Source organism: Cygnus olor, chromosome 2 (assembly GCF_009769625.2).
Source record: "Cygnus olor isolate bCygOlo1 chromosome 2, bCygOlo1.pri.v2, whole genome shotgun sequence".
In the NCBI taxonomy this organism is placed as follows: domain Eukaryota; kingdom Metazoa; phylum Chordata; class Aves; order Anseriformes; family Anatidae; genus Cygnus; species Cygnus olor.
Window position 1 is genome coordinate 153,537,497 of NC_049170.1, and position 27,091 is coordinate 153,564,587.

Here is a 27,091-nt window from a genome sequence, read left to right on the forward strand (position 1 = left end):
GGGGTCTCTTGAAGTTTTAGGTTTAAATATTGGTTCCCTGGTGTCTTACAAAGCCCTGGTCTGCTGGCTTTCAGGATGCAGCCCCAAGCCATAGCACAATTGTACTCTTTCAGTAAGTGCTGGTATATTTTTTCTGCAAGTGCTTATAAACAGCAGTGAAACCTTAATACTTAACATGCACAGCAGAGAAATACTTCAGTGGTTTTGAAAAAAAAAAAAAAAAAGTACCTCCTTGAAGATCATTGTTCTAGCTTTCTCAAGTTTCAAGCAAACATTATTAAGTTTTCTGGCACGTTGTTAAAGCAAACCAAGAAGAGTTAACAACCTGCCATCTGCACCCAACTATCTTTGCTTTTTCGGGTTTCTGCTGTTTATGTTAACATATAGAACTGTAAACCTAGGTTTTCTGTTTACCTACAAAGTGATAAATGGCATGAATTTAGCACCATGATTAATGAGTATGCAGCATTATGGGTTAAAGAAAAAAGCAAAACAAACAAACAAACAAAAACAAAAAAACTGAGCATGATGAAATCATAAGTGTTCAGATTTATACACTAGATTAAAAAGCCTCTACTTCTTTTTCTTACGGAAGTCATTTGGTCAAATGTCAGATCTCAGTTTCTTCACCGGATGGCAAATGATGACTGTTACCCATCACGTTCAAATGCTTCAAACATACTCGCATAAGCTGGTTATAAACCAAGTTCTCACTGCACATAGTCTTTTATGAATAAGGCGATTAGAAAAATCATTTCGTTTCACAGTAATGGAAATTTACCATTTGGCATTCTACCAGGTGAAAAGAAACTTTCTATTTTGGTAAAACAGAAGATAACTACCCTCTGTTACAAGGGTGTTTCCATTGACACTTATTATTCCTCTAGGATTTCCAGTCTTTGCTCTCCATCTAGTGCAAGTCTTCACCAAACTTCACTATTATAGCAGACACCCAATACTCTGTCTCTGAACAATACTAATAAAATTTCTCTGTTAGTGAGCTTAAAACTCTGCAGTTCACAAAAGGAAAATACCTTGGTTCAGATTAGGACAAAGATATTATCGGTTAGAGAAAATGAAACGAAATACTCATTCCACGCTAATCTGTATTATTAGCAAAAACACCATTGTAAAAGAGAGGACTTGCCCACATCATTTGATACTGGAACTATTATAACAATACACCAGATTAATTAAAGCTGCAACTTTTGTTACTGTGACTTTAATTAAAGAACAACTATGGAAGCATAGAGTCAAACTGATAATATATAATTCTATATCAGAGAATTGGTATCAAAGCTCAGGAAAATTAATTTTCACACAATTCTTTAAAATTAATTGGCAACGTATAGGGAGCCAATAAATGACACACCTTATCTACTTTTCATACCAAATCTGATGTCTGTAACACAGCAATGCACACAAACATTATACAGCTCATGCCTAACATTTTCTTAAGACAGCTACTGTTGTCTGCTGGAGTGGTGACAGTGGTGCAATAGAACACAGAGGACACAAATGGATCATACGTACGTACTACACAAGTTGCTGCATGAACAAAAGCAGAAAAAACATCTTCCAGAGCATGCAAAGCAAGGGATGGAAGTGAAATTAAGTTACAAGCAAATAAACAATTTGGAGAAAAAATTGTATGTGACTGGCCCAGTACTAGAGAACAAATTAAACTAAAAAAGGAAGCTAACAAATGAGCAAGTTAGTAGGGGAAAATAGTAAGGGAATGCCCGGTTATTCCCTGTGCAGACTGCATCAAATTCTTATAGTATACATTTTTCTTTATTATTTTAAAATATCAAAATAAATGTCATTTTCATAGACTTTCTTAAAAAACAAACAAAACAAAACAAACAAAAAAAAAACCCACCACCACCAAAACAAACAGAAAACCAACCAACCAACCAAGAAAGCCAACAAAAAAACAAACCACCACCACCAAGGAATTTTTCTGATCCTAATCTCGAACATAAACCCAGAAGAGCAATACTGCTGCCTGTCCCTGGCAAGACAGTTGCTCATAGGAGCCTGTTCCCTCTTCTATTCTTTGAGCACTCGAGGGATCTAGAGCAGAATCCAGCAGTTTACACTCCTGTAGGTGTTTCCAGTCAAGGTATTTGGAATGTCTGCAATGCAGTCAGTCATAAACCAGGTGATGAGAGTGGAAAATAAAAGATGAGCACATCTGAGACAATTCACTCTGGGCTCAGTAATTTAGAAGAGGCAGAACACAAAAAGATGAATAGGGACAGACAGTTTTCATTAGGTGCTAATCTTTGTTAGTTTCCCTTCTCAATTTGTTTCCAAACCCATTCATTCACTGGTTCTCCTGCCTTTTCTTGTTTGTCTACAGTCCTTTAATTTCAAAGGACTTGTTTAATACTGGGTCTGAATGGTCTTTTTCCCCTTATAGGAATACATGAATAATTTTCCAAAATTGCTTTCAGGTCTATGAATATGGTAAATTGAAACTTGATAGAGGCTAGTTAGGCAGCAGGTTGCAGCAACTGCTGACCCAAGCAACTCAGAAACACACACCTTGTCATTCTGTATAATACGTCCACATTGATCTGTTTGTGCTGCGAGCCAGATTCAGAAAATCTTATCCCAAAATTAGGAAAATTTTTATTAACTTCAATAGCATTCAAGTATATCAACTCCAAATGCAAATCCCAACTCAGTCTTCCAAAAGAAACATTCTTTTCCCCAGTGTGATACCAAGACACTTTAGAAAAAAAAAAATCATCTTTCTACATTCTGATAAGAAGTCTGCGGGTCTCCCATTTTTATTTTTAGTCCCCAGGTAACACTCCACGCAATGGGTCACATATTAGGGAATGGAGCTGGCAAGGGTGGTTGCATGGGGGAAAAGTGCAGCCACTAGCATGGCTTTCTTCATGACAGAGCTATGGTAAGAAGCACAGGCTCAGTAGCTACTACATGAGTTTGAAGCCCCTTTATTGACCATACACAGCAGCTCAATATCTGGGAAGCAAGCACAGCACTAGTGGTAGTACAAGAAATGTGAATGCTCTGTAAGGAAAGGAAGAGAAAGAAGGATGCACAGTCAAAGATGACAATGTCTACCACAGAAAAAATTAAAGGCTGTTCCCTTTAATCTCATTCCAATGTCTACATTATCAGAAGATTCCTGCATTCTCAACTTTAATTCTTTTCCCCTGAAGTGAAAAAAAAATGTATTTTCAGAAGTGCAGTTATCGGGCTCCCAAAAGGGAAAGGAAAACTTAATCAATACATGATTAATTCTATTTGTTCGAAAACATTGTTAATACAAAATTAAGGATCATATTTACAGAATTCAATCTATGGACAAATAATTCCTTTTACTGCTCAGAAATTTGACAAGTTAAACAAAGTTCTGGATATTGCAGAGTTCTGCTTTCACCAGCCCTACTACAGAACAGTGACTTTGTGGATCGACCACATAACTATTAGATCTTTGAAACAACTGCAGGTTCTCTGATGACTTTCGCTGCCTGTGAAAATAATTGCAAAATTCTACAACACACTTCTGCTCAGAAATTAATAGACAAAGAGGTACTATAGGTTATTTCTGGTTTCAGAATTCCTGAAAAATTCTTCTGTTTTTTGTCAAAAAGAAATAAAATAGGAAAAGCATCTTCTAAAGAAGCAAAGTAATAAAATTAACTCTAATAAACACTAAAATATTTTCAACACAATTTTATATTTAATTTGGCTTTATATCCTCAACACCAGGCACTAGAACCTAAAAAGTTTTGTGCTTCATGAACCGCTAAGTACATTTTACACTCAGAAAAGTATCTGACTGCAGAGTCAATTGTTTGCTTTGGTTCATCTGCCCAGTGTAAAGCAGCAAAACTACTTAAGGGAATCAGACAAGCAGCAAGTTTTCTTTACCTGCACTCAGACACTGCAAGGAATGAGTTTCAGAATTTCTAGAAAATCGTAATGATTTATAATGTAACACCCAATAAAGAGGAACGTATATCCTGCAAAAGCTTATATTTAAATCAAGTTTGCTTCAGCAAAAAACAATAACAAGTCCTATATAGGGGAGCTATACCTTGTTGGAGAAGGGCTTCTGCTGCAGGCTCCCCAGAACCTACATTTACGTACTCTTCATTTGGATGCTTTCTGTTGTAATGCCTCTTCAAGGACCCAGATATGTTGCAGGAATAATGGCAGTGTGCACAACGGAAAGGCTAGGACCAAAAAGGAAAACATTAGAAAGCATTTCTTGACTTCTTCAGCGAATAGGTCTACGCTGCGATGTTTAGATCCAAAGAAACCCTGCTGATTTCCAGATCGGGCATTTTCCAAGGAGACCTTCCAAAATTCAACGTAAATGGAAGTTGTAAATAAATCTTACCTAGAATTTAGTGCTTGCCATTATATGCAAGGCACCACGTATTCTCAGGATTATAAGATTAGTACTTTTCATAATTCAATAAACTGCATATTTTCATAATTGATGATCTGACCATGCAGAGACTTTTGACTACAAGTAAATGACTCAGCTGCCGTGAGCAAAGTAACTCTTGTCTGAAAAGAGGGAGTGAGAGAACTAAAATAAATGAAGGTACAACGTGACTGTACACCCAAGCTAATTTAACAGACACCCACAGCTGACAAAGTTGATCTCTTCCCTTTCTTTTACTGCTGTCTTCAATATGCTCCTAACTGCTTGCCTTTCACTGGCTCTCACATTTGTACCACAACTTAGAATCACAGAAGCACAGAATCATTCAGGTTGGAAAAGCCCTCTAAGATCAGCTGGTCCAACCTCTAACCTAGCACTGACAAGCAGTACTGACTTGGTGGTACGAATTAAGTTCTGGGACCTAAATTAATTAATTTTTAAGAACATGTCTCCCTTCAACTGACAGCGACAGACATTGCTAAAGACAACATTATGGAAAACAAGCCCTTGTGCCTAAAGCTAGCCTTTGAGGAGCTACTGAGTGAGATAGGTAACTGTTTCAGGAAGCTGGGCAGAACCATTTGAGGCCTGAAACAGAACGTGGACATTGACTTCGGGGAAAGTGAAGTTCCTCAGAATGGGATGCAAAATGCTTCATGCACAGCAACCAGACCCACCCAAAGCTAGTCGTCAAAAAACAGCCGGTACAGGAATGCCTATTAAGAAGCTGAACAACATGCAGTCTTTTATGCTATCTGGAAGGCAACTAATTACGATTACTTCGCACAGTTCACCTGAGTACAGAGTATGAAATATCATGACAAGAAACAAACATACAAACACGGGGAAATCTCATCTGTGGCAGAGAAATCTCCCCAAGACCTCTATTATTGCCCATGACTGTTCCAGTTTCACCATTTTCTGCAACTTTCACAAGTGTCTCCAAGCCCTAATGGAAAAGGGCTGTTTTCTGGATGTCCTGTCGATTCCTTTGAGCTGTATGATAACTGGTGCAACAGCAGCAACTTCACTGCACTACTACTATCTACAGTGCAAACTGATGGAGCTTGACAGTCACAAAAAATTGCTAAAATGTCAAATGACAATATTCTTGACAATAAAAACTATCTGAATATATCTTACAAAACTGCCCAATATCGATATTGCAATAAATCTGTCTAAAAGAATGAGTGCCAGAATTTGAGAACGGTAAAAAAGGACATGCACATATCACTAACCGGTAGGGTTTTCATCAGTTACAATGCATCTACATATAGAGAAATTAATGAATGATACATCTGAATGGAACTTCTTTATCTGAAATGCTGCCAGCAATTTTAATATTTGTGAGAATACACTAAATGATGAAGTGTATGTTGATTAGAAATGCTCTTTTCAAAAGAGGTTTTAAAAAACCACTTGACTAAAGGTACATTAAATGCTGAGAGCCACGCAAATTACATTTTTTTTAACTGACCAAAAAAATGTACTGAAGTCATGTAACAGCAACACTTTTAATAATGTGACAAGCATTAGTAAATGGTACATACGAACAACAACAACAAAAAAGGTAATATTACCAAATCTTTACATTGTTTTATATTAATGCAGCAGTTTTTATTTTGAACTATTCCTCTCTTGTAGCATTTAGCTGCTTCTGAGTATCTTTTAACTAACTTAGTCTCCATTGCCTTTCAGTTTCACATACCGTAACCTAAACACCTTCTTAATCTTTAATTTGTTTTCTCTCTGGTTATCCACATCTACTCTACTACTTTTTATGTCACTCTGCATCTGCACATCTTTCTAACTACATCAAGCTGTCACTTTTTCTTCAGATTCTGCATAAGTACTGACTGGGTGTTCACCAGAAAAGTGTTTGAGCCATTTCCTCTCCCGTGTAAAGGAAAATCTCTTGTGACCTGCTTTGGTTTAGCTGAAATGAAATCAAAAAGTTCTATACAATGTGATGATCTGTAGACTAGAAAAGCAGCAGAACAATAGTCACCAAGATCTCATCTATCTTTAAACGTACATATAAAGAAAACCCAAAACCCAATCCATTTCAACTCCTCAGATACCTAAATTTAAATTGAACCAATCAAATGTTGATAATCGCTTTTTTAATACACATTCTTTTTCTTCCAGTACATCTTGAAGTGAAGTAGCCAGAAACATGAGTTCATGTGCTACTTGGCATTCTGATCTCCAGCTATCAGCAGTAACTCACTGTCCAGTTAGAAAAAACAATGCTCAGACAATTAACAAACTAACTTCTTTTGTCTCTGCAGCTCTGGAATTCACTTTTGTGAGTATCCTGATATCCAGATTCTCTAGAGGTACCTGTGAATCACCAGGGCCTTGTGACTCTAGTGACACAGAGCTTGGAAATAGGCTGGATTAAATTATCGTTAGGTCATATCACTACTGGCATACCTTTTTGAGTTTGATATGCATGCAAGCAACTATCCCAGAAGGAGGCAAAATGTTACTAAGAGACAGTTTTTTAACTCCTTTTCAGCGTTTTGCAGTTCTCTTAATAACGCATTGAATAGCCACATTTTAATGCTGCAAAGAGGTGCTGGGTCAACAGTTCTAAAACCTATCCTGAGGTCAGAACCATCAGTGTTTCAAGAGTTGCATTAAGAGTACTTTCATCTCATTAGCCATTAAGAAGACTAATGTGTATGTCCACCTATGAAAAAATATTTTAAATAAAGGATATAATTATAGAGTAAAACCACATACTTAAGAAAGAAAAAGTATTTGTTCAAAATTTGTTATCTCTCTGGATGACTTGCTTCATTTTCTTATTTGTCTTGTCTTCCAAAATTCAAACCATGAATCAAAAGACTGTCTTCCTTTCTGCTTTATGGAGGAATGGTTGAAGGGTACTCTCTACAGAAGCAAACTAATTTGTCAGATAATGAAAAATGTTGCATATCAAAATAATATGACATTTTCTATAAGAAATATGTTCATTGCCAAGATAAAATGTTATATTAAAATGAACATTTTCATGTATACAAAATATTGGATTTTTCTGGAAAAGAAACTAGTATCATTTCTGTTTTCTGAATATAACATTTCACAATTCATTACATCAAGACCTATCATGCTGAGAACCAATATGAAATTTGGGTGTAAAACCATACTACAGTTTATTAATAAAAAATGTATCTCTCATCTGAACACTTCACAGAAACATTAACAATCTTCAAAATTCTTTCCAAGACACATTTCAGATAAATGGGGTGTTTTAAAATTAATTCTGTTCAATTTTCTTCAAGTATATGAACTCATCTACAGCACATGAGACTGGCAAACTTTCAGAGATTAAGGTGTGCAACGAACAGTGATGGATGGGATTTACTTTCCTACTTCCCCAGGACATTTTTAGGTATATGAGATTAGATATCTCAAAGAATGACAGTCAGAAAAAAACAGTGATGTTTGTTTTATATTGCAAAACTTACATAAGTTTGGCAAGTAAAGATTCTAAATATGAATTGTCTATGAACAAAAATCTATCACAGAAGTCTGAATATAAAGGCAAAATTCCTAAAATATTAATATATATATATATATATATATATATAAATAAATTAATAAATTACATAATAATTACATTAGTAATTGTGACCAGGGAGGAAAATGTGCTAATTTTAAAACTGTTGTCTGAATTTCCATATATTTCCAAATGTTATCAATAACCATGATTAATATGTTTTGTTACCTTGAAAGAGACATGTTGTTCCATATGACGGAGGAGCTGTGGCTTTTGCGCAGCTGTATAGTCACACACTGTACATTTAAACTGCTTTCCTGAAATGGGAGTAGAAAAAACAGAATCACTTTATTTAATTTTCCAAAATCTCCTGGTTATATTTCCTCATAAAGATGATTTCCAAAATAAACGCTACTCTAAGTCTGGCAGCTGTTCTCCAAAATTTTGGTTATATTTTGGGCTAAGAGCAGTAAGGAAGAAAAAAGACTTGAGTGTCATCTTCAAATTATAAGCATTAATTAGTCCAGATGCTCCTGGAATAGTCTCTTGGGGGAAAAAGAGAAAGAATCACTACAGCAGAGCCTAAATGGAAGAAGGAAATCGAGGATTTACAACTGCAGGCACCTTTATTTTGCTACTCTTACAGCAGATTTGTAAATCTTTAAAACACCAATGTTTGGTCATGCGTTTACCCTACTTCTGGCTCTGGCACTGAGTTGTTACGATTCAAATACACTGAAATTTTCTCAGTTTTCTCTGCATGCTTTCTTGGTGTATTTCTGGTAGGGTATGACATGATGTATTATTTTTACCACAAGATTTCCTTATATATTTAGCTCTACTCTTCCAATAATGATTCAAATGACTTTAGAAGCGATTTCTACACAGGCTTAAGGAGAAATAAAATGTGTCATAGAATGAAATAGGTTTAATACAGCAAATAATACAGAAGCCTTGTGTTCCCACCTTTCACTTTTGCTTACACAGTTCTAAAAACAATGGGCACAAGTTGCTCCAGCAGCAGCAGATTGAATGATGCCTGCTTGCCTTGTTCATTATGACTTTTTGTCCTTTCTCATCTAAATCTCTGCAGTAACCCTCAGTCTCACATACAGTCCTACAAGGCAAGAGAGAGCACATACTGGGATTAGCTCACGCCTCCTATGTGGTGACTTGCATACTGGTGGCTACCAAACAGAAGGGAGAACAGTCAAATTCTGTCACCTGTCCCTGCAGTGCTGATTCATATTTCTTTATTTTACAAGGGTGCATATTTCCTTAAAATGTATGGATTTAAAATAATGATGGAAGTTCTTCTCTACTGAATAAATCGACTAAAAAGCAGTGGACAGGAAGTCCAATGACAACTGGTGCACATTTGCACAAGCATTGCTCCTACAGATACCAAGCTATAAAGTCACAGAAAGATTTGAGATGCTGTTTCTCAAGTACTTTTTAAACTGAAAGTCTGAGCTGTAAGCAGGTCTTCCACAGAACACAACACAATTAAATAGTCAATGTAATTTGAAGGTTGCTTGGTGAAAAAAACATTAATTCAGTTCAGAAGTGTAACCCAAAGAAAGGTGCTTCTTTAAGTTCTATAGAGAAGACTACAGTGTTATATGTTGCATTCATAGTATGTTTTAAATTTGTTTATGACCTGCCAAGTCAGGCTTCAATACTGCAGGTATTGAAACCCGAAAGGTATTGAAACTCCAACCCGAAAATGCAGCAACAAAAAGGAAGAACAAGAACTGGAATTTCAACTACTGAAAGCTGATGGTCAGAAGATTGAGTCTAAAATAAAGTCAACATTTTTAACAGGGGGCATGATTAACGTCTAAGACAATTTCCTCAAAATCAGATGGATGCCCTGTCACATGAAGTCTTTCAGTCAAGTCTGCTTAGCTATTCCTAATAAAATGTATTACAATCCCGCTGAAATGCGATGCAAAATTATTAGATTAAATTATGGCCTGTATTCTGCAAGATACCAGACTGTGTGATCGTAAGAGACGGCTTTTGGCCTTGAAATCATTACTCTAACAGGAAAGAATTCTGACATTTTCAAGAAACATCTGTTGCTGTTTGTGGCTCTGCAAAGAGTGAAACTCTCAAAGATAAAACCATGCTGTAGGTTCCCCTTATATTCCCACCCAAATCTTTTTTCCCTTTTGATTTAAAATAACAAAATCTCTCTCCTTTTACTGTCTTGCTTTCATACTCTCTTTCTCTGTGTTTTAAGATTGTACCAGTCCTGCTAAGTCCAGCCAAATTACAAGCTGTACGAAATACAGACAGACTGCATTCTTTTCTTAAATGTCCATGGATGGCAAACTCTATTTGATCAAAGCAGAACAAGTATGTGTTAAAGCTAGCCAAAAAGCAAAAGAAGCAAAAGGAAGAATGAAGAAGTATTACCCTGCAGAGCTCAGGTTTCTTTAAATTCTGAATCTCGCTCAAAAAATTGAAAGTGTTTTATACTGAGCGTGAAAGCTTCCATAAACATAGCTACGAAAAGCCTTGATACAATTTCTGATATCTAATTAAAATAATGAAAACCAGTTTTCCTGGTTTATTTTTAATCACGACCAGTAATAAGCCTGGACTGCGGAATTGTTTTCTGTCATGTCACCCTCGAGTGAAATAAAATAGACAGAAAACTACTTTATATTCCACCAGTTAAATTGACTTTGCAGGGCTGATATTTGAACCAAAATTGCCTAGACTCTTAAGTCAGGAAGACAAGACTCATAAACAGCAGAAACATCTTTCAAATTCATTTATTTGTGAAATAACTGAAGAACACTAGATGCGTGCTAGTAAGAAGTTTTGAAGTGCTGTCACTGTGCAAGGAGACACCGGGCAAAGAGAAACTGTCAGCATTCAAGCGGCTGAAATTCACTTGACAGATCATACAGTACACTCCTGGTGACAAATGTTACCTTATTTTTAACAAGTGTTTGAAATACACGAAGGGTTCACTGGGGTGGGCTTAGTGTAGAAAATGACTCTACAGCTCCATAGGTAGTGAAATCTGTCCCCACGTGGAGCCAGTGCAAAATGCATTTTCCAAAGGTAAGAGGAATTCCTGGAGCACTGCATTTGTACCAGTCAAAGAGGGAGGTGCAGCAACAAGGAACGTGCACTCACCTCAGGTATTACAGCCGATGACAGGCTGAAGCCGGATTAAAAAAACTAGAGGTATTACCTCGAGAGTCAAGGCCTCAGCCTGACCTAGCAGTAAATGATCCGAAAATACAGCTCCTTGCGTGCACGCAAACGTTGGAAAAAGCTTCACACCTTTAAACCCAAGACTAACTCCTGCACTACTCCAGTGCTATTCTTACCGGTGCCAAATTTCCAAAGCAGCCTCAGCTGAACTGCAGTAATTACTTACACATCTATAAACCTGTTCAAGAAACAGAACTAACAGGTAAAAGCAAATACAATGTTCATTACCGAGTTTCACTATTTGGACATGAGAGATGAAGAAAACGAAACAGAAAGGTTTTGAAATAAAACTCCACGTGGGGATTTTTTTTTTTTTTTTTTTTTTTTTTTTTTACAGCACCATAGAAAGAGATCTTTGATTGTGCTCCAGCTTTCCTTTTTTATTCAAATATAGCTTGCTCTCTCCTCCTGCCAGGAATCAGCAAAAGATTCGATAAATTCGATAAGTGAACCCGCTGATTCCTGCATATGTAATTTATACATATGTGCAACATCTGCGTGCCACTGACCAAGTTACTTGAAAATACTAAAGTGCTTTTTGAATAAGGAAAGATTTACTGACTTGGTAATACTATACACGCTTTCTAAAATATGTACCATAGTAATGTAAACAAAAACATCTCTTCTGCCAGTATTATATACATTGATATAAGTGTACATAAAATTAAATAAGTATCATTGGAGCAAAAACTTCAAATAAATTCTAAGAATGTAACAGGGAGCATGTGTGCTTATGTGAAAGGACAGTGCTAGAGAACAGGCAAAAATTTTATGAAAAAGAATTTAAATGACACGGTCAATAAAGAAAGGAAATAGGTTTTAAAAGGTTGCATGAGTAACAAAGACTAAGGTACAAAGTCATAATGAAGGTCAGCACAACTTCTCCTGCTAAATCATTTAGATCAGTTTGAAAATCACAGTGGAATACAGCACTGTTGTGTCCCCAATTCTGAAATAAAGGACAATGCTTTCTTCAGGATTTGCACCTCGATTTTTTCTGTTATTATAACAGAAATATTAAAATCACTGAGCAAATGCATATGCTGTGCATGTGTTTATTAGAAATATATGCCCAAACTTGCCACTCGCTAGACCCGGGAACACAGAGCTGCAGTAGCCTTGTCTCTGTTGGGCTACTGGATTTGGCAACTCCTAATAATATTCTCCCAGAAGAAAGTAAAATTAACCACGGAATTATTTGTATTTTCCAATGTCTATTGAGATCAACAGTGCTCTGAAAGGATACAGAAGGATGTAAAGCCACAGCAAAAATTTCAGGGAATTTCAGAGACAGTCATCTTTCACAGAAATAAATTTGGAAAACTTTTTGAATTATGACACAAACAGAAGTATCTCCTGGGAATAAACAAACTTTTTAAGTAGTACTCAGTGTTCAAATGAAGAAAGCTTATAAGGTCCTATAGTACAGGCAGTATTTATTGCCCTAAAACAAACTTGGGTTTAATAAACATGCACTTACCATCAGCAGTATGAAGGAGTTTATGGCTCTTCAAAGTGCCTTTTGATTTGAACTTTTTCCCACACATATCACAGAGGTGCGTTTTCTCAGTGCTGTGACGGTTCATGTGTGCTTTCAAGTTACTCTTGCTGCGAGTGGCGTACTCACAGAGAGAACATTTGAAGGGTTTGACACCTGAAGAGAAAAAACGCGCTATGAAACAAGCTATACATTTTGATGAGAGGGTAGACATTGCCCTGAAAGAAAGAGAGAAATTTCAGACTGCATGAGCAACATAGGCAATGACGTCAACAGTTTAAAATTTGAATGTTGACATTTTAAAATTTGGATGTTGACAAGGGGTGCCATCCTGAAGGACCTTGTCAGGCTTAAGTAGTGTGCCTGTGCAAACCTCATGAGGGACAACAAGGCCAAGTGCGAGGTCCTGCAACTGGGCCGGGGCAATCCCAAGCACAAATACAGGCTGGGCAGAGAACGGATTGAGAGCAGCCCTGAGGAGAAGGACCTGGGACTGTTGTTTCATGAGAAGCTCAAAATAGAATCATAGAATCATTCAGGTTGGAAAAGACCTCTAAGATCATCTAGTCCAACCTTTAACCTAGTACTACAGTCCACTACTATACCATGCTACTTAGTTCTAAATCTACACATTTCCTGAAGACCTCCAGGAATGGTGACATGAGCCAGCAATGTGCACTTGCAGCCCAGAAAGCCAACCATGTCCTGGGCTGCATCAAAAGCAGCGTGGCCAGCAGGGCGAGGGAGGTGATCATCCCCCTCTACTTCGCTCCTGTGAGACCCACCTGCAGCCCTGCATTCAGCTCTGGGGCCCCCAGCACAAGAAGGACATGGACATAGTAAAACAAGTCCAGAGGAGGGCCATGAAGATGATCAAAGAGCACCTCCCCTAGGAAGGCTGAGGGAGTTGGGGTTGTTCAGCCTGGTGAAGAGAAGACTCTGGGGAGACCTTACAGCACCTTGCCAGTACCTAAAGGGGGCTACGGGAAAGCTGGGGAGGGACTCTCTGTCAGGGAATGTAGTGATTGGACAAGGGGGAATGGCTTTAAACTAAAATATAGTTATACCTAATCTAAATCAACAAATTCTTTCCTCAGAGGGTGGTGAGGCACTGGCACAGGCTGTCCAGAGAAGCTGTGGGTGCCCCATCCCTGGAGGTGTTTAAGGCCAGGCTGGATGGGGCCTTGGGCAACCTGGTCTGGTGGCAAGGGTGCCTGCCTGTGGCAGGGGGGTTGGAATTAAATGTTTTGTAAGGTCCCATCCAACCCAACCCATTCTATGATATAAGAAACTTAATCTGCATCTTCTAAGTAAATGATACTGAGCTCTTGAGAGCATCATTTAGCTTACTAAGACACTGGAGTGTTAGGGTGGTCCTTTTAGAATTAAACACGTCTCTACTGAATGGCGGTACTGAGTTTAGACTCAAATACAAATATTTTGGTCTTGACATGTTCATCCTTCACATAAAAGTCAAATCTAGTCTGCCTAACTTCATGCCTAACTGACAATGAAATGTCCCTCTAAAAGTCTTCCGATAACTCTAATTCTCTATTTACTACAATAAAGAATGTCCTCCTTTTAGGATGGGTTCATTAGGTACTTAATATATAAGCACAAGTTGAATGTTCAAGGCTGTGTTTTATGGCTCACACAGTGGTACCTTTTCTTCTGTCTAAGATGCAAGCACTTAGAATTTCACTTCTTTCAAACCATCTAAACCACGTAACACAGAGAGATGGACAGTATCTCATCTAGCAAAGATATACAAGGACAAAGTAAATCCTTCAAAGAAAAGTTGGATATATCAGAACTAGCAGAGTAGTTCAACAGTTTCACGAGGCTCTGGCAGCCTTAGGTTGATATTCATGATCTTAAAACTAGATTTACAAGCAGGAGGAATTATAGCCTACTTTTAAGCAGACTTGATTGCATGCTTTGATTTTGGAATAAATGTCTCTTCACCTCTCTCTCCTGCTAGTTACGATGAGATGGGTAGCAAGCTTTCTTGGCAGCATAAACTCTATCTACAGAATCCACAAGCAATTGTTCTGAGCTTACAATTTGCATTACCTCAGCTCCTTAATGGAGTGAAAGCTATTGAAGACCACTACTTTAGTACTCAGGCAGGTAAGCTCACAGTTAAGGCTTTCAAATACACAGTTCTAGTATAAATGTCAAAATTATCTGCATGGGCAAAACCAATTTGGAACCAAAAGACCAATTCAGGAGTACCAAATCCCATTATCTGCTTTACGCAAAAGAATGGATGAAGAATCCAGACAGTGCTCAATGGCCACATGCAATCTGTTCCATAGATTATCAGCTGAAGAGCATATGAACAGTCTTCCACCTATTATAATCTTTGATTGGGTAAACAAGACTTTAAATCCAAGGGATTTCTAAACTTTGCGCTACCATCTTACTATTTTTTTTCCTTAAGAAGTCATACACATCTACATATCATCAGCATTGCCTTATGGGTTTTTCATCACTGTTTATGTCCCCGTCAGCTAGCTGCCACACTCTGATGATATAATTAAAATACACACAGAAGTTGTATGTACACATCAAAACAACAGGATTCCAGTTTCTTTTTATGCCAGTGAAGTTTGTGTGGAATATGAGACAGATTATAAGGCTGAAAGCTTAAAACCAGAGTATTACCTTCATGAGCCCAAATGTGACGCTGAAGGTCTGAGCCATTCTTCATAAAATAAAAATCACAATAGGGACATTTCACAGCTCGTTTTCCAATAAGTCCTTTCAGCTGAACTCTTCTGCCAAGAATCTCAGAAATTGTAGTCATTGAAACCTCTGAGAGAAAAGTAATAGATAATAAAAATCAGAAGGACATCAGGGAATTTGTTCTCTGTTATATAACTAAAACTGAAGAGCTAGATCCTGATACACTTCAAATTTTTAAAAGCTTTACTTTCCCTCCTGTCACTCAGATAAGACCTAAGCAAAGCACTTCAAATTTAGGACCTTTTCCTTTAACGTTTTTAGTATATTCTTACATTTCTCTCTTGATTTGTGTACTCAGTGTCCCCACTGTCTGGTTAAAACAAATAAATAACAGCTTGGGTGTGCCACTGGCTTACAAACTATTTTCCAGCAATGAACTTTCCCAATAAACCAATTTGGTGCCTTTTTCTTCGGTATTTTCAGACGTCTTTATTCAAGATTTCACCTCAGATTTCCAGAGATGTCAAGGATCTCCAGACTCCATTCACTTCAGCCACTGCTATGCTCCTCAGAATGCCTGATAATCAGAAAGAGACTCGTGGAATAAGTATGATTGGAAGACCTCTAAGGTCACCTGCTCCAAGCAGGGCCAATTTAGGAGGTCCAATATCAAAGGTAAACCAAGCTGCTTGGGGTCACATCCAATCATGTTCTGAACATATTCAAGAACGGTCGGTCTACAACCACTCTATTCCAGTGTTTGACCACCTTCACAGTCAAAATTATTCTCCTAATATCTGATCAGAATCTCGATGTTTTAACTCATGTCCCTTCCTGTGCGGTTCCAAGAAGATTCTGGCTCTATCACCTTCTTACTCTTATATCAAACAGCTCAGGTCAGCAATTAAGATTCTTCTCCTAGCCTTCTTTTATTCAGGCTAAACACACTCAACTCTAAGTTTCTACTCCATATGATTTAATATTTTAGGTGTCACTGTGAAAAAGCGTGAAATAAGGAAGATTAAATTTAAACATCCTAAATACACATTAAAAAAAAAAACTTCTAAAAATAAAACCAATTCTTCAATGCATTTCAGATGAACTAAAGTGACTCAATGAAACTATACCACTCTCTCATGCCATCTAAACATTACGACACAAAGTCTTGAAGTCAGAAAATGACTTATCATGCCACAAAAAAAATCTTATTAAAATTTAAAATTTACAGTCTAAACATAGATTTTTGCCAAATATGAACTGCCATGACTAGTCTCCTGGTAACTGGTTCCACGGTGAAAACAAAAATCCTGCCTGAACTCATTTTGTACAAGGAAGACAGCCTCAAAAGAGAAATACACAAGCCTGTGGACTGAGCAAGGTTATGTTTTACAGCACTCAAACAAGAAAAATCACAGACAAGTCTGAACCCTGACGTACCTTCCATGGCTTAGATCCTTGATTCATGACTTCAGGCTAGTGTCTGCTCAGTAAGCATCTATGAAAGTTGATATCTCTCACGTCTCAGGACTATTAAATTGCATGTTAGACAGTGGGTGAAAAGGCAGGTAATTCAGACATGGGACCAAAATCCAAGACTCCTTCACTGCTGAGTTCCCTAATCATTTGGCAATAAAGCCAAACTCTCTCCCTCTCTTTGGTTTGAAATACTGCTCTACAAGTCTAAAGAGATAGAGTTTTGTCCCACTGCTTTCATGAGACTAGAATTCAACTCCTGTTCTCTGTAAACCTAGAAGAGGAAGGAGTACTGCAGTACTGGTTAATAACGTTTTCTACTTGATGAAAACGGAAGAGGTGGGGGGGTGTGTGCTGAATGTTATTAAGAGAGGAAGAGTAGGGGAGCTACAGAAATAGCATTTTAATGATAAATATGAAATGATTTCAGTTTAAATTATTTTTTGATGTGCCATTTTAAAATTCAATTCCTTTTAACAGCATCCATTGTTTTCTTCCATCTTTATTATTTTCCATTTACATTTTTAAAAACAATTGCACTCATTCCATTGCAATACTTGACAGTTTATACCAACAGATCCCTTACATTTACTTTGCTTGTAATTAAATATGTTGTGGGAATAAAGGATTTCCTCCTGATTACAAGGACAGTGTGCACAGGGGAAAGATCTGTGCATTAATGCTGCTCCATGTATTAAAATAGTTGTTGCATAACTACTGCACAGACATATCTTAGACATATTTCTTTAGCACCATGGAGATATAGCAGCAAAATACCAGATTTATTAGATAAGTTCTATTCACATATATGAATTAGAAATGAGGATACAAGATAATAGGCTGTGCATTTTTTTTTAAACCTTAGTTCTATTATAATCCAGAGATTTAAAAAAACACTTTGCTGGATCAAAAAATTTATGCTATACTTTTAGAGGGATTCAGATACCAAATAAATTGTTCATTGTATTTAAATTCATGAGTTTAGCACAGCAGGGCGCCATGCACAGTACAGAGAGTACTGCTAGTTCGCAGGCTGCATTATTTAGCGAGACCTTGTACATTCCCCGGATGAGGCAGCACAATAGCTTTACAGGCACAGCTCTTGAGCTTTAATTTTTATGCCTACCAGGTGGCATACCCACTGACTACAGCACAGCAGAGAAACCTTTCCTCACCTCAGTTTGGTGCACTGGACATTTCCTGGATGTATGACAAGCCCTCCACCAATCATACTGTTGTAGAGTGGTCTCCAAATAAAGAGGGTTGGAAACAAGATAGCTGAAGTGGGAGCTAGTCTGAACTCAGAGTAAAGGAAAATGTTAAAAAACACGGGCCTAGCACTATCTAGTGGCAGTAGGAAGATAAGGAACTGCTGCTTTACACATTATATTTCAGAGACAAAAAAAAGGGTATTTTAATGGGATTTTTCCTTTCCCAAACTCAGTTTGAGCATGGCTGGTATTTTTCTTCTTAATACCAAATTATATTGGGTGGTAAGTATGACTGTAAAATGAGCTAATTAACATATGTTACCCAATACAGTCATCTCTCCATCATCCACAGCAGCAGTGAGCCTTTCTATCCAACATCACACAAATACTGAGAAGGAAAATATGGACGTTGTGCTTGAACAAAATCAGGGCACTGTAAAGCAAGGTGTAAATAGAGTTTGAATGAATTGCAGGGGTCAGCTTGGATCCAGGTAGGTTTGTCCAACCCAGCTTAATACTGGCTGTAGAATATGATGGCAGGTTCTAGTCTGAGCTCTTCTGCAGACTCCAGTTGGCCCTGGAGTTTAGCCCAGCCACATCCCAACTGAGCATGCCTGGATTCAGCCCAAGGACCTCACATGAATTAGCTTAAAATCACAACAAACTACTTACAGATAAAGTAACGTGCAATACACTCATTTCTGTCAGTTTATGTATGGCCAATACAAGTGTTATGTCTCGTGCTGTTACACGATGTCTGGGGGTCTAATTCCAGACATCCCAATACTTAATTTGAATTCATCTAAGTCCTCTTTTGGATGGACATTAGCTCTTTGCAAGGTGACGACAGATTGCTTAGCACAATTACCTGATTTACTACACAACACACAAGCTAGAACAATAACTCCTTCACTCTAACACCTGCAAGCCCAATAGTTAGATTATAATAGTTTTTTTTTTTTTTTTTTCAATGTAATCACATTACACTGCTCACTCTAAACTTTATACTTTTATTGCTAAAGACTGAGAAATTTTCCCTGATTTTTTCTTACCAGGGTGATTTGTCTTGATGTGTGATTTTATAAGTCGATCTTCAGAAAATGACTTCTCACACACAGGACAGGAATAACTCTTTTTATCCTTAAGGAAGCAAGCAAGAAAGAGATTGCATTATCAGTCCACTAGTGTAATCACTGCAGCCATTATTCAGTAATACATAGTTCTCAATAAAGTTACAACTGACAGTTCCGTTTTTTAACAAAAAATTAAGATATTTATAGTGAAATAATTGAAGGAGAAATATGGAAGAATTCTAAGCACGTCATTAATCCTCATGAATGTAGGGTTCCAAGTTACAGCACACAAGAAAATGCGCAATAAATGCAAGCATTATCTTCTGGCTGACTCTTTAGGGGATCGGGAGTTGAAAGATAAAGTCACATAACAGACTAAAACTTATTTGATAGAAGCAGGAATATTCAGGGTTTTTTTCAGTGATTTCACAAATCCACCCTTCTGAAACCTAAGGATCAGATCTCATTATTCTGAAGACATCCACCAGTATGTGCATTTATAATACTGCTTAATGGCCTGGAATTGAGCAGAAGAGTTAACAATGACAGATGCCATTACTTATTGGCTACATTTTTAACGTTTTATAAATATTCAGCATTTCACATATTACCAATAAAGCATTATTCTACTATATTGATTTAAAGACTTCCAGACTCCTCTGGCTTTTATCAGCGTCACCGATGTTATAAAAGCTTTAACACCGTCCAAGAAGTTGAACTAGAGAGCTTTGATGCAATTCTATCTATATGCAATTTTAACGTAGTATCTATTGTAATCTTAGCGTTATTCCAGAAGCACCTGGCTCCACATAAAAATGCAGGACTTCATTAATTGGAGAATTACCCAATTTAAAATAATCTTTGCTGCTGATATAAATTGAAGAAAGTGCTCTTTCCAGAAGCAACTGCTGACACAACAGACAGACACTCAATCAAATACATGGGTCATCTACTCACCTCTGCACTGATCAGATTAATATATGAGAGAAGTATCAAACAACAAATAGAGTGAAGTCTAGTAGGTCTTAACAACTAGGCAGATAACCAGATAACATACTACCTTGTGGGATATGTGTATCTACAAACCAATCACTGGGAAAGGTGACTTGATGCTACAGAACAGATATTCCACTGGTTATTTCAGGAAGACAAAAAACTTCTTGAAGAGCACAGGAGATTACTGTACCAAAAAGAGAATGACTCCTGTGTTATGAAAAAGAAATTTGGAAGTAAAAGGAGAAAAAGAATTCTGGACTCTACCAATTTCTCACCTGCGACCACAGAGCATCTCTGAATATTAATGAAAATAGGACAAGGTGGTTAGTAGTGTCTGTATGTTGCGGTTATGCATTTAAAAATGGACTTCTCTCTTAAAAGAAATGCAAAAAATGAAGGATTCTCATGGTAAATGGGTTTTGGAACATTATGCAGGTATTAGCATTCAGTATCACATACAGAGCTCTAAGAAAGAAATAACTCATTGGCTGAAACAGCAATAAATAATTTCCTAACAGGAGGATATGGCATATGAAACTCTTGCTGCAGTTAATATGGCAATGGCACAAGAATTCTGCTTGTACTGTTAGAAAGTCATCTGCTCCTGTGAGAAAACCATGGCAGGGACTGGAGATGGCAGCTTCTGAAGAATTAACACCTTTGAGTAGAATAAGTAGAGCATCTTGCTAAGATGGAGTTGGGGCAGTCGCCATTTTGAGCCCTGAGAACCTCAAGTGAAGGTGGAACAGCACAGACCACTAGCTAGTTTCTGGAGGAAGAGATTCAAGAAGCCTGCAATGCTAACAAAATACTCTCAGGAAAGAACTGTTAATTTGGGGAAATAGGATCTCTCAACTTACGTTACCTATTATCCCCAACCTGCTACTGATGATTTTGGACTTCTACATGAACACATTACTCAAATGAAAACTGACAGATTAATTCTAATTAAGCTCTTTAGCAATATTTGTACTTTCTCAGAGGCTGGGTTGCATGATCACGTTAATAATTTGACAGGTGTAAGAAAAACATAAGCACAGTATCCTTTAGGGGCTAGGTGAACTTTATGTTTACAGATCTCGGTCTATTCCTCAGACTTGCTATATAACTGGTTTCAAAAATATACTTTAAATCAAAAAATAAAAATAAAAATAGTCAATATAAATTTAATTTACAGTTGAGCACTGATGATCTTTATAAAGTTCTTCAGATTGTGCCCAGAACAGGAGGACAAATATACCTTGCTTCATAAAGTTATATAACAAAAGATAAATCCACTCCACACACACTACTTTAATGCTGTAATTGTAACTTTACTTTCTTGCTATACTCTTCCGGAACAACACGAGACTACAGGCACCAAGAAACGTATTTCCAAATGACGATGGTGTAAAAAGAAATAAAATATAATAATTCACAGAGTTTCTTCAAGCAGTTAGAAAGTTATCTACACCAAGGTTCTGCGGTAAATGATCTTGGCTGATGAGAAGCTTGACATGAGCCAGCAATGTGTGCGTGCAGCCCAGAAAGCCAACCGTGTCCTGGGCTGCATCAAAAGGAGAGTGGCCAGCAGGATGAGGGAGGGACTTGTCCCCCTCTACACTGTTCTTGTGAGACCCCACCTGGAGCCCTGCATTCAGCTCTGGGGCCCCCAGCACAAGAAGGACATGGAAGTATTAGAACAAGTCCAGTGGAGGGCCACAAAGATGATCAAAGAGCTGGAGCACCTCTCCTGTGAAGAGAGGCTGAGGGAGTTGGGGTTGTTCAGCCTGGTGAAGAGAAGACTCTGGGGAGACCTTACAGCACCCTGCCAGTACCTAAAGGGGGCTACGGGAAAGCTGGGGAGGGACTCTTTTTCAGGGGGTGTAGGGATAGGACAAGGGGGAATGGCTTTAAACTAAAATATAGTTGATTTAGATTAGGTATAACAAATTCTTTCCTCAGAGGGTGGTGAGGCACTGACACAGGCTGCCCAGAGAAGCTGTGGATGCCCCATCCCTGGAGGTGCTCAAGGCCAGGCTGGATGGGGCTTTGGGCAACCTGGTCTGGTGGGAGGTGTCCCTGCCCATGGCAGGGGGTTGGAATTAGGTGGGCTTTAAGGCCCCTTCCAACCCAACCCTCATGACTCTATGATCTTCACAACACGTCCTTTGCAGCATAACAACTTGCACTTCTGAGCAGAGCCAAGCTCCAGTGTCTCACAGAATGCATACAGCTGAAGTCAAACCTTTCATAGTTGTTTGTCCAGGTCAGTGTCACAGACTTTCGGAGCTTAAGTTATTAGTTTTTGACTGTTTAAGTATACTTCTGTCACTGTCCTGAGAGCTTGTTACAGTGCTAGTCCTTCAGTGTAAGCCCATCACTCTCAAAGCTGGCTTGTAAGAAATCCCCTCTTGCAAATTGAGTATTTCAGAGCTCTCCCAGGTCACAACACAGGGTCCCAAAGAAGGTCCCCCCAGCACAGCTTGAGCTCTTCAGAGTGCCCTTGTCACAGGCAATGACAGAGGCACTTAGAAGGACTTAGACCGAGGTTGTAGTAATACCTTTATCACATTCTCAGCATGCAAGTTTTCCTCTGCTACGAATAAAAGTTATTTATTCTGTGCCTTATCAGACCGCCTGCCTTTTAAAAGCCTTTGAGGGTTTTTTTGAAGGAAAAAAAGTAACAGGTGGGATGGATCTATCTTTGTTAGGGCCTAGCTGCATAATCCAATCAACCACTTCCATTTCAGAGTCACATCCATACTTCCTGAGATTTGCTTGATCCCCCTATTAGCCAACTCGAGAATATAAAAGAAGCTAAAATAATTCCAAAATAGTTAGTTTTCTGACTGAAAATACTGTTCAAATTCCACAAATCAAGAATTAATCGGGTCCATAAACATTTTTAAACCCAGTGAAAAAAGTAGTCTGCTATTGTCACAGAATTTTCTTGTTTGTGCTACGGTTCATTATGAAATAAGGCCACTTACACAGGAAACACAATGCCTTTCTCTTCATATAAATGAATTTAAATTGTGCTAAGAAAGGGATGCAATATTTACTTACATTATAACGTACAGCTCACTGAAGAGAATTCTGCTTCTCTGAGGCACGTGTTTCAAGATAACTCCATGGGTAGCTGTACTAGTATACAGCCATAAAACAACAAAGCAAACAAACCCCACAACACTCTGGCTATGTAGCACTTAAAACAATGGACCACTATGAAGTTAATATTTAATGAATCAAGCAGTGACAAACACAGCCAAGGCTGCAAAACATCATAAATGTTATCAGGATATTAGAATGGACTCACCAATAAAGTGACATTTTGAATGACACAACTACCTTATCCTATGAACATATACAGAGGAACAGATGATTGTGCTATATATCAATATAAATTCACTATCTATATGGCAGTATTGCCACTAATTTCTAAAGAGACTGTGTGAACTCTTAACTGCTTGTAAACAGTTTCATTAGTAGTGTAAAATTAAGACCACATTCTAAAAATTGTTCAAGCCCAAATGAGACAAATGTGATACAGAAATCAACAACACACTCTACTCCTTTTAGTAGTACTGATGTTATTTCATGAGCAGGAAATAAAACAAAGCTCTACCAGATCTTGGTGCTCACTGCCAAAATTGAATGCTTCTCATCTGCTCAAGGCCTCTGAACTTGACGGCCAGGTGAGCGCAGTACTTGGGCCAAATGGATTACACTGGCTTACAAAACAGCTCTCTGCCATCGCCACTCCCCTTCCTTAAACAGCTTCTGTGAAGCTAACAGTCAGAGGAATTTTCTCCTGATGCCAGGCACGCTGTGCTGGTGAAGGAACTAGGAAAAAGAGACATTTAGCATCACTTTCTCCCCATACTGCAGTATTTGCCTGTTTCAACTCTTTCTGCTTTCTTATATTGCACATATATTAAAAACAAAACAACAACAACAACAAAAAAAGCAAACAAAAACAGTGAAACAAAACAAAGGCAACAAGATTTTACAGAGGATGCTGCAAGGAATCTGGGAAGGCATAATTGCTTTACACAAGCAGTAACACACACGTCAAAGAAGCATAATAATAAAAAAGGAGCCAAAAAAAAAAAGGCATGAAAAGCAAGGTACTACACAGAAACTGATGACAGACGAAAGACAAATTACAGGAAGTGTCTAAGCTAGGATGACAGTAATTTTATTTGCCTCAGGACCAAGTCAGAATACTGTGAAGAGCAAACCAGTGCACGCAGTACATAAATATTCCCAAAACTACTTTCTCCATATTTAACTCTCCTCCCACACTGTTTTTTCTTTCTAGTATTTTAATTTCAGTGCATTTTGATAGTTTGATACTTGAATGTTTTGTGTTCTTCTTTTATTTTTTTCCATAGCTGATACAATTATTCTTTAATGTGGAGGAAAACACATGGTGAGCTTTTGGAAGCTAGCCATAGTCCTGCAAATCGCACACACTGTCAGGCATCTGTCAGGGTTATCACATCCTCAGCTAAAATTTCTGCAATTATAGCTTCAAGTCCTACTCAGAAATGCAATTGCAGACCTTCTTGTAGTAAGAAATAAGCTACATTGAACTCATGCACATCTGCCCTTGTCTAAGAGTATTTCCAGCAAAAGTTTCCACAATTTGTTAATTACCAAAAAGAAAAAAAAAAAAAACAAAAAAAAAATCACTGTTTAATTTTGTAGAGTAATACAGAGACAGAGCCTGCTTCTGCACCTACAGAATCAACAGAAGTTTTAAATACTATAACATTTGTCAGAACAAAACTGGGCTCGTGGGTTATACTTTTGAGGAGTGAAAGAGTTCAGAAATCCTCACCACAGCTGTCATGATGCTCAAAAAAATAAAAAATAAAAAATAAAATCAAGAAAGATTCCTGAATTAAGCTGATGTAAGAATCAAAATGCAACTTTGTTAAGCTGGTCTGATGTACCCAGAAAGTGGTTAAGCACAGCTATGAAGGAAGCTATAAATTATATATTTGTACATATAATATATATATATTTATATATAAATATATATATATAATAAAAATTTGTAAATGGCTAGACAGACTTTAAGTTTGTCAGGTGGCAGAAATCACAGCTCACAAAATGTTAAGCAACTGCATAGAGTACTTTTCAGCATTTTTCTTGAATTAACTTCTAGCAAAAATGAATGGCTAACTGACATTTATTATGGAAGCCAGCCCCAAAAACAAAACCCATTTTCCAACTGAGTGCCCAATTAGACATTTTTCAGTTAATTCTTTCCCTGTCAAGTATCTTGCACTCTTTACTTTGCAGTGGTAACAGCCCAGAGGTAGAGGTATCACAACCAGATCAGCGACAGTGTGAAAAAGACACTGCTCAGGAAGGGGAAATAAGCAATCAGAGCTCAAGTATCTCACTTCCTACCCAGAGCTCTAACCACGCTATTACACAAAAGGTCAGCAGCATAATGAAATTTCTAAGCATCCTTCCAAAGAACAGAATCATTTGCATCCAGAAATGTATGTGAATGCACGTAGGCACCAAAGAGCAAGGAGCTGTTCCGGGTCTGCACTCATTTTATAGAGGTGCTTATCTTTAAGTATCACTTATGTATAGATTTAAAATGATTTCAGACACAAACCTCTCCGTGATGTTTGTTTACTCAGAGCAGATGATTGGTGCGATATACTGAGTGATGGGGATGAACAGAAAGCTGCTTTTTAAAAACCATCAGTTACCCTGTTCACCAAATAAGACAGGAATCCAGCTGAAGAGCAGTCAGGAACATCATAATAAAATATGTGCATTTGTACAAGGAGCCGAGATTTTTATATTGACTATCACCGGGGAAGCTTTATTTTTAATATTTATTATTAATTTTGCAAATGAAAATTCACATTAAAGTAGCTTTCCATATTTAACTATGCCTACTTTGTTAAATTGTGTATTTTGGAATGAGTAGCCCTGTTTATTAAAGGTAGGTGTTAAGTAAATATAGCAAGCAGAGGGCACAAAGACCAGTAAGAGAACTGCCAAGGTTCGTTACTGCGTAAATGCCAATACATGAATTTTTCAATCCATTTAAATACTCAAATACAGATGACAGTAAGCATCGGTAAGCATAATTCTGAAAGATCTCACTTTCACACTGTTTTTAATTATGAAATGCATTTTCTCAGTTCTATTTAGGATCATGAAAATGATCCTCCTGGTGGGAGCTGGGGGACGTTTATCACAGTTGAAAAGCAGGTACTTATACAAGGACACGGGATGTCTCATTTCAGCCTCTTTCTTCCAACGTGCTCTCACATATCATCTACATGGATTTTTGCCATCAGATGCACATCATAAATTTAATAAATTCAAAAGCAGCCTAAAAAATGTCTTTCCATATATTTCATAAGAAAATCAGATTCTGTTTAAAATATCAGCAATAAAGAGGATAAAAGGGGGAACAAACTCTTCCCTTTCTTGTCACCTATGTTGTTTTGTTTGTTTGTTAAGCTGTCCTGCAGGTACAAAAGACTAGTACTTCACATGACTAGGAGGTGAAGTGCTTTTATCTGTTACAAATACTTTAAAGCAACTTCAGCTGTTGGAAATACTGGCCACGAGCCTACCTGCAGGCTGTAGAAGACAACCTGAAACCACTATACTAGTATGTTAACATCTTTTTAAGGTAGCTATGTAGAAATTGTCTGGGGAAAAATTAACATGAATCCTTAATTCAAACATCATCACTTAAAAAAGGGAAAGCACCAATAATATTTATCACAATAGTTGTAATGTTACTTTCTTATACGATTAGGAAGAATGTGTACATATGTGGTGTGTTCTACATTGGGTTTATGTGCCAGGGTTTTGGTGGCAGGGGGGCTATAGGGGTGGCTTATGTGAGCTGAGCGTGGCAGCTGCCCCATGTCAGATCAGAGCCAGCTCCGGCTGGCTCCAAAGGGACCTGCCACTGGCCATAGCTGAGCCATGAGTGATGCTGGT

General features: G+C 37.8%; 1 protein-coding gene across 5 annotated transcripts in view; it reads right to left on the reverse strand.

Moving 5' to 3' along the window:
- Nucleotides 1–27,091, reverse strand: part of ZFAT (zinc finger and AT-hook domain containing) — an 89,173-nt gene that overhangs the window by 18,449 nt on the left and 43,633 nt on the right. For 4 of the 5 annotated variants that reach the window (XR_005816838.1, XM_040547289.1, XM_040547290.1 and 1 more), the window contains exons 8-12: nt 19,100–19,187; nt 15,343–15,492; nt 12,658–12,831; nt 8,172–8,260; nt 4,079–4,217 (exon numbers count right to left, since the gene is read on the reverse strand). Coding sequence is in view for 3 of the 5 variants with exons in the window: in XM_040547289.1 (XP_040403223.1) it covers nt 4,079–4,217; nt 8,172–8,260; nt 12,658–12,831; nt 15,343–15,492; nt 19,100–19,187 (640 nt within the window). In the remaining 2 variants the exon portion in view is untranslated. Of the gene's footprint in view, nt 1–4,078; nt 4,218–4,384; nt 4,558–8,171; nt 8,261–12,657; nt 12,832–15,342; nt 15,493–19,099; nt 19,188–27,091 lie in introns of those variants that run through there. The other variant, XR_005816839.1, reaches the window with a different exon arrangement.